The 14,695-nt window shown below is 27.2% G+C and overlaps 1 protein-coding gene and 1 long non-coding RNA gene across 2 annotated transcripts; both read right to left on the bottom strand.

Annotated features, from left to right (window-relative positions):
- Positions 1–541: 541 nt before the first annotated feature.
- On the bottom strand, positions 542–2,759 carry LOC131606016 (protein neprosin-like). Its single transcript, XM_058878303.1, has 7 exons — positions 2,643–2,759; positions 2,473–2,559; positions 2,214–2,357; positions 1,436–1,597; positions 1,268–1,321; positions 1,010–1,150; positions 542–930 (listed from the first exon to the last, which is right to left on the bottom strand). Exons 1-7 carry the CDS (start codon positions 2,757–2,759, stop codon positions 550–552), a joined length of 1,086 nt encoding a protein of 361 aa, XP_058734286.1. The 3' UTR covers positions 542–549.
- A 5,606-nt stretch (positions 2,760–8,365) lies between these two features.
- LOC131608201 (uncharacterized) lies at positions 8,366–12,255 on the bottom strand. The gene is made up of 7 exons (XR_009285530.1): positions 11,813–12,255; positions 11,327–11,730; positions 10,933–11,235; positions 10,138–10,702; positions 9,657–10,055; positions 8,843–8,965; positions 8,366–8,557 (listed from the first exon to the last, which is right to left on the bottom strand). It is a non-coding gene; the product is annotated as an uncharacterized LOC131608201 (long non-coding RNA).
- Positions 12,256–14,695: the final 2,440 nt, after the last annotated feature.

The raw sequence follows: 14,695 nt of genomic DNA, 5'->3' as shown, positions 1-14,695 counted from the left end.
ATTCTTCTTTGTATTGAGAACAAAAGTGTTTCTCTACCAAAAAACCCTTTTCTATGATATAATTTCTTCAATACCCAAAATGCCATTTAACCAAGTAGTATTTACTAGGTTTCCATTTAGTCCAATACTAACTAAGTCTTTAAGGTCCTCACTAACCTTTACTTAATTCCAAATTAATCCATTAATTTCTTTCAACAACTCTTAATTTCCAAATGGTCTCACTAGTCTTTATTCTCATGCCTAGAGAAATAAAGATGTTACACTAGATGTTATAAATCTAACCTCTGTTTCTGATTCAGTCGATACAGAGGAAGACTGGACAGGTGACAATTCTGAGAGCGAAGACGTTCTTAAGATGATAGAACTCATTCTTAAGATGATAGAACTCAGTCAAGTAAGATTTCAAAAATTATAAAGCTTATAGACCATTATAATAAGATAGCTTATATCGTTGGGAAAAATATAAAATAGAAGAGAGAAATCATTAACTTTATTTAATAAGTTTTTATAAATACTTTGAATAACTTTATTCTTCAATACATTCAATCATTAACACGACTTTCCACCTGGCCCACCAAACAACAAAGCTTGATGAACAAATGCTCCTTGATCACCAAGATATATTAAGTCATAACAATTTAAATTACCCCCTTTATTTACCTTCATATTTTTAGGTTGTATGTCGATTTCGTTATATTCTAAATTAATAATCTCAATATTTTTCATAAAACTCGAGTTTTTGAATTTTTCTTGTGGCAATCTTCCACTACCCATTGGAGGACTAACCATTCCAGGTGGAGTATAAGTTTCACCTCCATATTTTATGACAGATGCTCCTGAACTTAAGTGAGGGAAAAATTCTTTTGGCCAATATCCAAAACACTCTTGCTGATAGTGTAGACATAACCACCAATGACCCGTTGATTTATCCTACAAATATTTAAGAAATTAAAAGATAATAAAATATAGATTAACATATATAAGTAAGAAAAATTCAAATGAACATTACTTGTTTTATTGTCATAACTAAAACTTCTTTTTCAAATTTCCCAATGATATCAACCGGTGATAGGACCATTCCAAGATATAAACTACTATGCACTTGCACGAAACCAGGACAATGACTATTGTAACATTCTGATCCACCTGCCTGCATGTTTGTATCAAATTGAGAAAAACAATATTAAAATTTTTTAGTCTTATAATTTAATAGTCTGATTATTACGAATTTTTAAAATTATTAAAAACATTGAATTTCTATTAATACCGTCCATCGTGCTGTTAGGTGAACTTGACTATCTCCATATAAGTATGGCATAACCTTGTATATAATAAAATTGATACAAATAGTACATTAAAAAATAATTTTATTGAAACATAAAAAAAAACCATTAATACACGTTTGAAATTAAAATTCTTTTTGAAAATAACTTACCCCGGTGCCAAAAAATATGCTATTTAGATTAGAAGGTGGACCACTCTCAATCCAAATTCCAGATAAACTATATTGTTTTCCTTTAAGTTGTAAATCATAGATACCCATCAGTGCATGTGCTCCATGAAATGTCATAGCTTCAGTTGTATCGAGGGTAACCGACTAGAGAATAATAATAAATACAATATTTAAATTATATAATATTTCAATATAAAATTATATAGTTATAAATGTTTGTATTACATGTTCTATTAATCTTTCTTTTCACGATATATACTAAATGCATATTTTACACACAAGACAATACATAACTATTTTTTACTGTTATGTTAAAACTTTATAACCTTTACATGATTTTTAAAAAAATTGTTATATATATATATATATATATATATATATATATATATATATATATATATATATATATATATATATATATATATATATATATATATATATATATATATATATATATATATATATATATATATATATATATATATAATCCTTGTACGTGCTAAAAAAATTACATTTTCCTTTTTTAAACATAAATAAAAATTAGACAATTATCAAATACTTAAAATAGTGGTGTAGATCTTTTTGCATCAACTTATATTTAAAATTATTAATTTACATTACGAAATATATTTTTAGTTGTGAAAAAATATTATTGGTTTGTGTTGATACTAACTCCAATATAAATATATCATGGTAGTTTAAATTTATTAAATAATCTATAATCTTACACTGCATGGTATGATTAGGATAATCTACTTACATGATAGTCAAGCGAATTTGACCGAAAGCCTTCATTTCGATGTCTTTTTGTTTTCTTGTAAAAAGGAACTTTTCCTATTGAACATTCTTCAATGATATTACCAACATACGATGACTTTTTTGATCTTGTAAAAGTTGGATAAAGCTATTTGACAATGAGATGGAAGCAATCAATGATTTATATTCTAAATTCTAAACAATAAACTCTATGATAAATCAAGTAATTTAACTAAACCAATAAGAATTTAAACTATTTATACCTGAATTTTGTGATTTTTTAATAAACGATGCTTTAGAGAAGGTTGCTTGTAGATATCAATACAATCAAAATCAAAGTCCACATGACGCTGGATTAGTTTACAAAAATTACAATCAAGTAAAAGATATGTAAAACAAATTATAGCAAAGAAAAATAAATAATAAACAATACCATCATGTTATCTGATGTAACAAAATAATGTGTCTCATTAGTTAGAGTTTTAGTTTTTGCATCAACATTGTCAAATGCTACGAAAAAGCTAAGAACTAGAGCCACAAATAACCTCATAACTTTATAGATCCCACTTCTAAAAGATTTCTATCTAATAGTTTTTCAATTGTTTATACGTATTTATACTAATACATACACATACTTTCCATATAAAATTGAACCATACGATTTATACTTTAAAAATTAAAATGAAACGAAATTCAAATAAATGATTAAAAAAATTCAATAATTAAATCAATATATAATTATAAGTATAACCATTAATTGTCAAAAACTTGGTGAGATTTAAATAATTAACTTGTAAATAAATACTCCCTCCGTCCCAAATTATAAGAAAAATTCACTTTTTAGATTCATTGAATAATTAATGTATCTGGTCTATATATATTGACCAGATACATTGATTATTCAATGAATCTAAAAAGTGATTTTCTCTTATAATTTGGGACAGAGGGAGTATATTATTTATTTATGATCTTTAATAGGCTTGAGCTTTGACAATTGGGTGATTTTAATAATATTTATGTTGTAATTATTAAATTTTAAATTTATTTTTATAATACATAATGAAATTATAACTTCTTAAAAATAATTTTTTAGATTTATTGAATAACTAATGTATCTGGTTAATATATAAATCAGATACATCAATTAATTAAAGAATATAAAAATTTATGGCTAAATTACAGTTTTGGTCCCTCTATTTTGGCCAATTTACGAAATCAGTCCCCCTATTTATTTTTTAAACAGTTTTGGTCCCTCATGTCCATTTATCGTCTAAAAAATGTTGATTTTTAAGTTTTTTGTATTCTTGGGATACTTTATGAATGAGAGAGAACGTAGAGAGCGTTTTTTGGAGAATGAAAGAGATGAACAAGCAAGCTGGGAGAAAAAGACGACGATCAGAGAAGACGATTAAAGGAAGAAAACATCGTCAATAATTAATATTTCTTATTCCAAGTTAATAAAAGTATGCTACGTATCTAAAAAATAGTACACAACAGTATTTTTTGAATGAAAAATGGACATGGGGACCAAAACTGTTTAAAAAATAAATAGGGGGACTGATTTCATGAGATGGCCAAAATAGGGGGACTTAAACTGTAATTTAGCCAAAAATCAATGTTTGTTTAAAATAATAAATATAGAAAGTGCACCTTTTAATCATTATTCTAAACTTTTTAGGTTCATTGAATATATATATATATATATATATATATATATATATATATATATATATATATATATTCATTGAATATATATATATATATATATATATATATATTCAATGAATATATATATATATATATATATATATATATATATATTCAATGAATATATATATATATATATATATATATATATATATATATATATATATATATATATATATATATTCATTGAATATATATATATATATATATATATATATATATATATATATATATATATATATATATATTCAATGAATATATATATATATATATATATATATATATATATATATATATATATATATTCATTGAATATATATATATATATATATATATATATATATATATATATATATATTCAATGAATATATATATATATATATATATATATATATATATATATTCATTGAATATATATATATATATATATATATATATATATATATATATATATATATATATATATATTCATTGAATATATATATATATATATATATATATATATATATATATATATATTCAATGAATATATATATATATATATATATATATATATATATATATATATATATATATATATATATATATATATATATATATATATATATATATATATATATATATATATGAGTTTAACGGTAGTGCACTGACAGTGTAAATAAATTTTACACATACAACCAATCAAAATTATTACACTTGCCATATCATATTAGATTTTTTAAATTAAAATTATGTTTTAATTGAATACATGGTTGTGATTGGTTGACAGTGTAAAAAAAATTTACACTGTCAGTGCATATCCCTTTCTTTCTCTCTCTCTCAATATATATATATATATATATATATATATATATATATATATATATATATATATATATATATATATATATATATATATATATATATATATATATATATATATATATATATATATATATATATAATAATCGGATGTATCATGTATTTAATGAATATAAAAAGTATATATATTTTTATTTATAATAGTAATAGGAGGTGTATATCAACTTTATATATATTTTTTGACTTAATATTTATTTCATTGTAAAATTAGAAACTACAAATGACAATATTGATAGTGATCCTAATAATAATAATAATAATAATAATAATAATAATAATAATAATAATAATAATAATAATAATAATAATAATAATAATAATAATAATATATTTATTTGGCAATGAAACAAATATCTAGTAAGCATAAAAATATGAAGTTGATATAATTCCTCCAGATAACAACCATAATTATAATTATTTATTTGTAGTTTTTAATTATTATTATCATTATTATCAAAATGATACGAATAATAATAATAACAATTACTATTAATAATACAATAATAATGATAATAATAATAATTAAATTCAATAAGATAAATTAAATAAATATATTGAATTCAATAATTAATAAACCAAAAGAAGTAATAATAATAATAATTATTATTATTATTATTAATTTTAAAATAATCTTTAAATAAATTTTAGACTTAAATACAATTTTGGTCCCCAAGATTTCCAATTGCTTGATTTTGACATCCAAGTTTCAATTGTTTGATTTAGGTTCTCCAAGTTGAACAATTGATTGAATTTGGCCCATCAAATTTCAATGACTTGATTTTGACCTTTAATGTTTGCGGGTTGCTTGATTTTGTTTCTTCAGGTTTATTTTCTCAAGTTGTCCCTTTTTGCATTGATAGTTCCTTAGTGACATATGGACTAAACTTCTCTTTTTATTGTTACCTTTTCTCTTTATTTTTTTATTTTTCTTCTCTTTTTTAATAATTAAGCTTTGAACGTAATATCTTAAAAATACTAAATACTTAGCTTAAATTCATTTTTATCCACCAAATTCTTCTTTTAACATGCTTTGTTTGGCCCAACTTTTTTAATTATTAAAAGTTATTTTAAAGTTAAAGTTAAAAATAAGAGCTTTTAAATTAAAGTTAAAATTGTTTGGTTATGATTATTTTTTAAACTTTAAAGTTATTTTTAATTTAAAAGTTGTTTCGTAAAAGTTATATTATATATAATGTGTATTGATTAATTGTTGTAGTATCATCTATAATTTAGTGTATAGTATAAAAAATTAATAATATTATTATTGAAAATCATTATACGATAAAATAAGATATAATATACAAAAACGAATAAAAAGTTGGACAATACTAGTATTTACAAAAATGATTATGTAAACAGAAGAAGAAAAAAAAGAATAAATAAAACATAACTGTAGATGTTATAAATCGTAGAAAAATTGGGAAAAAAATGCTTTCATTGAGATTCGAACTGCAACCACCTCTTTTAAGCTTTAAAAAAGTTGGTTTCAATGCCTTTTTTACAAGTTCATTTAACTCAATTTTTTGTCATAAAAAAACCACTTTTTTTATAAGAGTTTTATAAAAAATATGTTTGACCCTCCATCTCCTTATAAGTAGAAGAAAAGTAAATAAAAAATGTGTATGTAAATCAGTAAAAGGGACGGCTATTTATTATTGTATTAATGTGAATTAAAAAGAAATATAAAGATATGGATAAAAGAAAATTATATGTATTAATTTAAATGCATAATAAATTTATATATTTTAATAGTAATGGTGATAAAAGAAAAATTATTGAAAAACAAAGAATATTTATTATTTGTTCATGAATATTTTTTTTAAAATAGTTAATATGTTTAAAATGATAACTGTAAAATTTTTAAAATGAATAATGAAGGATGATGTGAGTGTGACATGTCGTTGATGTTATTTACTTTAATCTCCCTGATATTATTCATTTTAACAAAATTTCAATTTAATTGATAACGTTTTATCGTATTCTTATCTTTAGAAATAACTTCAAGGACAATGTGATCAAGATTTTTTAGATCATTTTGAAATATCTTTAGAAGTAAACTTGAAAAACCTTCAAGGACAATGTGATCAAGATATTTTAGATCATTTTGGAACATCATTAATATCTCATTTCCAAAAGAAATATAAACATCATATAAAGGAACCAATGTGATTAAGATATAACAATTACTCAATGACAATCACTATCCTGGTGCCAACACAAGCAGACTTTAAGAATGCAGGTACCAAATACCAATTGTTCCATACTGACTAAAAAATACAAGAATTTAAACAAATACAAAGAATGTAAAAATGGTTTACAAATGAATACTTTTTTATCCAAGCAGGATCAGATTCAAACTCATCGATTTCTAATCAAATAAGCAGTAGTCAAATTGTTAATAATGCTCTTGATAGATTGCTCCAAATTCAGCTCTCCATGCTTGATCATCATCCTTATTGTTATTTGCCACATCAGCATCCCAAAAAATGTGTCATGGCCACAGACATTCTATGGCATCCATTTTTGTGAGAAAACAAATCAAAAGAAGATTATGTTTATCTCTTCCTCTTCTTATTTCCAACACGAAGACCCTTACTGAATCCACCAAAATTATTAGTTGTGTCAGCAGGACCGGTCTTGACTTTTTAGAGGCCCTGGGCAAATAAAAAAAATGGACCCCTAACAACAAAATAAAGTTTTAATCGTCTCCAAAATGAAGAAAAATCTCGAAGACAATATCAAAAATATTTAATTATAACATATAAATAGTCTTTAAAATTTATACTAAAATAAATAAATATAATTGAAATACATTAACATAATTTACACCGTAAATTAATCACAGCCGTTAATTTGTTAAAAATATTTGACTTTTATTTTAATTTCTTTTAAAGTAATATAATTGAGTGAGTTTGATATATTGATAGTGTAAAAAAATTACACTGACAATGTATAGCAATTAAACTAACAAAAAATTAAAATAAAATTACAAGAATTATATAAATAACCATCGAGAATAAAATTTTATTTCAAGTCTCATTATAAACTTTAATTGATTATATACATTATTTTATATTTAAAATTTAATAAATATTAGTTATCATAAAAACTAAAATTATATTGAAACCTATGGAAATTCAATTAGTAGGCACTAAAGTATAATTAATTAAATTTAACTAAGGTATAATTTTTTTTTCCCAAAAAAACTAAGGTATATATTTTTTTTTTATCACAACTAATGTATAATTAAATTAGTTTATTTTAAATTAAAAAAAGAAAAATTGAGATGTTCTTGTAAAAAATTAAAAACTAAATTTGTGTGGCCAACCGAATTTTTTTTCTTTAAGAAAGATTGAAGTGATGTTGTAAAAAATTAGTAACTACATTTGTAAAGAATTAACTAAGTTAATAGACCAAATTTAACCAAGTATAATTAACTAAGTTTGGTTTTTTTAAAGAATTATTAAAGTGTTCATGTAAAAAATTGATAACTAAGATTTGTGTAGCCACCCAAGATCGAACCACTAACACTATTGCCCTATAGGTATTGTTTAACCGCTGGAACACAAGTAAACAATTGTTAATTAGTTTCGCTAAAAGTAATATATTTTATTATATCATTGTTATAAATTGCCAACTACACCTCCCAAAATTGCTTGTCCTGGCCCAGGGCCGGCCCTGTGTGTCAGTGTATTCTGCTTCTTCGATCCCTTCCGGCCTCCAAAACCAAATTTGGAGTTCTTAGTATCTCTTTTCTTTTGCATCTTTCCGTTTACCCTACTGTGTTAAAATAAAGTAATATCTGAATGTGAAGTCAGGCAAATGAAAAATAAATTACTTGAAATATTGAAATATTTAACGCCAAATTAGTAGAATTGTGTGAAATGCATGCTAGTATTAATTCTGGCCAAAATGAATAATAATAGCATTATTCTAGTTTATAAGGTCTAGAATGCATTTTGAAAGTGAGCCACCCAAACAAAAACGTCCAAAGCCAAAAATGAAGCTACACATACATAATGACATTTTCATTTCTATAATTAAACATGAACATAAATGGAGTACCTCATAACAACGTCGGATATGAAGCTTCTTTAAATTTGTGCAGGCAGTAGCTATACCAGACATGGCTTCATCTCTAATGCTTGAGCAATATACGAAGTGAAGAGCTTGCAAGAATTGACATCCCTTTCCAAAATGAAGAAGCCCAAGATCACAAATTCTTTGGTAGTAAAGCAATGCTAACTCTAAGAGATGTTTGCATAATGAAGAGCTTAGATTAGCATCATTGGTGGAAAATTAAACATTTTATAACTTGTATCATTGACTATTATGTCAATACCACAAGCTAATACAAATATAGGACCATCCCATATATTGGTCTAGAAATCATTTTAAATCTTTTTATTGAATGGAAAATACAATCAGATTCTGAACAGGCATACAGAATTATCTTAACCAAGATCAGCATTCAGCTATAACTGAATTTACATCCAACGGAAGTTTTCATGTTCTCGTACCCTGCTACTGTGTATTCAATGCAACTGTGTATTTCTCACCACAAGCACATTGGATCTCATGACATAGTCAGGGGAAAACTAAAACATGTTTTTGACTTTCACTTAGGACAGCAAATCTTTATTAAAATATTGTTAATAGAGTATTTCTATTTGATGTCTGCACTCGAAATTTGAATACATGTCATAACAATTTTGTTGATTCTTATTCAAGTCAAACAAAAGATTTCGGATTCTTTGATGTTTTCTATCTTATCGGGCTCCGGCTCTTTGGTATCCCTCAAATGTAAAGGTAAGATGGCCTTTTGTGAAGGAAACTCAGCAATAAATAAAACAGTTTGAGCCCAACCGGCATATATTACCATATTTTGTTACAAATGCCTCTGCAACATGCTTGTAAAGCTTCAATGTCAACTTGGAACCTGCAAGCTAAGGTAAGATATACTTTTGGGAAATCTTACCCAAGTTTGAAAACAATAAATCCAAATTAACTCCCAACTAAACAATAGTCCAACCGTAAAAATCTACAAAATGCAATAAGCAGTAATGCATTAATGATATCAAAAAAAAATATAAAATAACTTAATCAACAGAGGAGATTCAAAATAACCGCATCAGTACTTAGACGAATATCTGCAGCATATCACAAAAAACCAATCCAAATTGGTTCAGCAAGAGCAACATTACCCTTTATACTTACATCTTTTTGAGGTGAAGATCTAGATAGTCATAACTCATAATCCATCTCCTTCAATGCATACCTGAATTCAATGTAAGGTTAGTTTTGAAAATTCAATTTATATTCACTATTCATACAAAATAATGTTCTATTATTGTGCTTACTTATAAATCTCCTGACTGCACAATTTGAAGAAGTTTGATCCAGCAAGTAAAACAAACATCATCAAAACACTTGCATGTAATGCCAACATAATGCAGATATTTCAAGATACCAAAAACAGAAAAAACGTTACCCCAACACAATCACACAAATTATTGAACACTTTATCACTCAGGGAACAAACCTAATAGGACCATAATGGTATAAGAAACACTTTATCCTCAGTTGATGCAATAATTTCACTAAACACTTTCACAAGTAATTTATAACTGATAAGTAATTATATTAAATGCAAAGAAAAAGGTTTTAAAAACTTTCCAGGAACATTTTTGAAATTGTTACATTGATGTTTATGCTTTGCACGCCTTCGACAGGAATATCGCCAAGCATTTGTTTGTGTTTTTCCCCAAGGTAACTTCACTTTTTCATGAATGCAAAGTTGCTCCCGAGAACCAACAATATGAGTACCAGCTACTGAAACAGAATAGAAAATATCTCTTACGACGACGTCACCTCTTTCTGTCCAAAGGGCAAGAAACTTTCCCACCATCTATTTGCTTTATTGCCCTGTATGCCAAAAAAAATCAAAATCAAGTAAATGGACTAAAATCATGCAAGTATATAACTATAACATAGAATTGTTCTACATATTTAGAAATCGAGAAATATAATAGTGTTATAATTGAATAATTAACTTCAAAATCCGAAGAGAGAACCGAAATTGAACAGATTTGCGAGTGTGCAAACAAACCCTGATGCTAATTGAATGAAATTGATGAGGGAAAGATAAAGGTTACCCTTTGGTTGGCATCTTCGATGGAAGGTGCATACCCAAACCAAACGCCAACACATTGTGCGAAGACGAATCCACTAGATTCAAATAAAAATCATCTTGCAACGCAGGTGCATCCAAAACTTATCAAACGAACCCACAAATTCTCATCTCCACTAACATCAAAAACCTAAATTAACAGCATAAAATAGATTAAGAAAATAAATCAAATTCACCTTATAAGGCGATCGAGGAACCTTCCTGGGAGCCTTAACTGGAATTTGATTAACACCAGGAACAACATCATCAGCCACCATCCGACCACAATCTTAAAATCCAAATGTTTACAAAAACAAAAGCAAAACCGGTCAGAAAATGCTCATGAAAGGAATCTATCTAATCTGCATCAAAAAACAAACCTTATCTAAAAACTCAGACAAAACCCAATAATTGCTTCAATCAGTGTGCGAATGGAAGCTTGTTGACGGATCCGCAAATTGTTGTTCGTGAATCTGATGTCACAGAAATACCATAATGTAATTATCAATTTCCACTCCGATGAAAGTTAGGAAAACCAAAACATACCCGCTGATTCAAAGACAACATATACGACGCATTCCAGTTTTGTAAAAGATGCTACATCTACTCATTAAAGTTATGCTTCTGCCCTTCACTATTAGTTTATATGACAAATGTAAAAGAAAATAAATATAAGACGTGTAACAGATAAAGTGATGGTGAATCAAACCTTCAAAAACACGTATAAAAACTTACTTGAGACACGAATTTATATATCGATTCCCTTTAGTTGCTGCATCAAGCACTGAAACCAAACCACAAACAGATCATGATTATTATTATTATTATTCTGAGCGTTATATTTGAGAAAAAAGGGGAATGAGTACCAGATTCTTGAAGATGACCGGCGGCGTCGGTGAAGCATTGAATATGATGTAGTGAGGTGTCGGTGGATTGAGAGAGGGACAATCAGAGTGCTTCAACCATATCGAACCCGACACCACCAAACTCACCACCGGAAACGCAACACAATTGATCTACCACTGGAAAACCGCACACCTCTATAAAACCGATGAAAACGTCAGATCCACGATAACGTCGTCGTATCAGATATTTTGGTTGGTACCCTGTTTGTGACTTGTAAATGACATCTATGCTTAACCTTCCAAGTAGCATAAACAAAAACGGTAAAAACAAATTAAGTTAACAATTAGCAAAGATCAAAGTGAATGGATACAATTGGGATGCTAGACTATCAACGCTCTTCGTTTCCTCATTCAATCTGCATCATTAAGCATCAAACTTTATCTAATTCATTCAACTTTCTGAGAAAAATATCAAAAACACATATAAAAACTTACTTGAGACACGAATTTATATATTGATTTCCTTTAGTTACTGCATCAAGAACTGAAACCAAACCACAAACAGATCATGATTATTATTATTATTATTATTATTATTATTATTATTATTATTATTCTGAGCGTTATATTTGAGAAAAAAAGGAATGAGTACCGGATTCTTGAAGATGATCGGCGGCGTCGGTGAAGCATTGAATATGATGTAGTGAGGTGTCAGTGGATTGAGAGAGGGACAATCGGAGTGCTTCGAAGACGGAGGTGAAGCTCTGAGCAATGGTGAAGGAATCTCGTTCGACAACTTCAATTGCTTTCAATATTTCTCTGTGATTGTTGGTGTTGAAGGAGCTACCATCTAATGTTAGGGCTACTTCAATTGAGAAGATTAATGGGTGGATTGAAACGATTCTAAAAGTGTTACTTCAATTGCATGAATATAGGAAAGATTTGGGAAAAGCGAAAACAATAAATCACAATGATTTGGGTGTAAGGGGTTTGGAACGTGGATGGGCAGAGAGAGTAAAGAATTTGTAACTACAAGATCATGAGAAGTTGAGAGTGTGAAACTTCCACAGTTATAACTGCCGCAACACACAATGCAGAGGGAATGATGAGAGAATAATGTGTAACTGCCGAAGTTGATGTGGATTTTTGAGGGAGCAAATGCTGATGTGGAAGGCCTTAGGATTGAGCAAATGATAGACTCTTCTTGTATGATAGATGTGACATTTTATTTGAGCCTAAAGAGTAACTCCTCAATTATATTTTAATACATTAAATTATCTTTCACTTCTCCTCATTTTATTCATTAAAATATATAAAACAAATATGTATCATAATATATTATTTAAAAACTAACTTAAATTTAGTGGGAGCCACTGCCTACATTACTTACTTTAATTGTAGGTTCGTTGACCAAAGAATTTGTTGTTTTAATTAGTTAGTGATCTATTTTTTTTGTTGTCAAAACAATTTCTCATTAGATATATGTTGAATGAAATATTTAAGATTTTTAAGATATTATGTTTAAAACTTGACTAATAAAAAGAGAAGAAAAATATAATTGGGGAGAATAAAATTAGAAAAAAAAGTTTAAAAAAAAAAGAAAAGAGAAAAATTAACAAAAAAAAAGAGAGGATTATAGTCTACATGTCATTAGGGAATTATCAAATGTAAAATTAGACAAACTTAAGGGGGGAATTAGACAATTAAAATTTGGGGGCCAAAATCAAACAATTAAAAAATTTGAAAGACTAAAATCAAACAATTGAAATTTGAGGGACCAAAATAAAACAATTGAAAAATTTGAAGGAACAAAACTAGATTTAATCCTAAATTTTAATTTATATTTTACAAGATAGACCATTGTAAAGATTTCAACCAAGTTATATCCTAATTTGCCTCGTATTTTTAAAAAAAAAAATTGTACTTTTTGAACAAATACTACAAATCTTATTGAAAAAAATTTAAATAACCATGTTTTAAAAAAAATACAAAAAAAAACCATATTTTTAGTTTATTTACCAAACTGTCTAGGTTTGAGACATCAGAAAGGTGAAAGCGCCAAATGAAATGGCGCATTAGTGTGTTGCAAGCCAAACCATTTAGCGCAAACACTAAAAAATTAGGGCAAATGATTTCTAGCTAAACCATTTGGCGCATAAGCTCATGGTTCAACACATAGGCGCCATTTCATTTGGCTCCTATGTGTTGGGGTATTTTTTTAAAAAAATAATCCCTTTCGTGTTTTTTCGCGCAAAGTTTTTGATTCTGGTATTTTATTTTCATAAAAACATCCGATAAATCGAGTTCGTAAAATTCTTATTAACCCTAAATAATGTTTACGTTGTTGATTTCGGTTTTTTAATAAAGCACACTTTATTGATGAAAGACTAAGGAAAGGTTACAAGAGGTGGTAAACGAAATTGATACATTGTCGTAAAAAAAATTACAAAGTAGATTAAACTTGCGAGAAGGTCGAGCCACAACTAGGACATCTTTTTTATTGTGCCCCACATAACGACAAATGCTGCATTTTCTTTCCATTTTGTCGTGGACGTCCATTTCGGTTCTAATCCGTGTACTATTGGGGCGACCCTTTTTCTTTCGCCGCATTGCATCATTATGCCAAACTACCTCCCCATCATACTCAGGCCAATAATCCTCCTTGGTCGCCATTGGAAACGCAACACTGTAAACTCAGAGCAATGTCTGAGCCTTGTAAATTGGAGACAGTAGTGATATTGCGTTGCAGTGCGCAAATGCACATGTCGCTATGACATGTGAGCAAGGCATACGGAAAGCTTGAAACTTTCCACATCCGCACCAATGGTCGTCTAGCAGAACCCGATTTTGTTGTCTTGACAAACCCTCATTGTGGTCAATTGTTTCGCGAACACTAAAGGTGCG

Source organism: Vicia villosa, linkage group LG5 (genome assembly GCF_029867415.1).
Source record: "Vicia villosa cultivar HV-30 ecotype Madison, WI linkage group LG5, Vvil1.0, whole genome shotgun sequence".
Classification (NCBI taxonomy): domain Eukaryota; kingdom Viridiplantae; phylum Streptophyta; class Magnoliopsida; order Fabales; family Fabaceae; genus Vicia; species Vicia villosa.
This window is presented reverse-complemented; position numbering and strand designations above follow the sequence as displayed.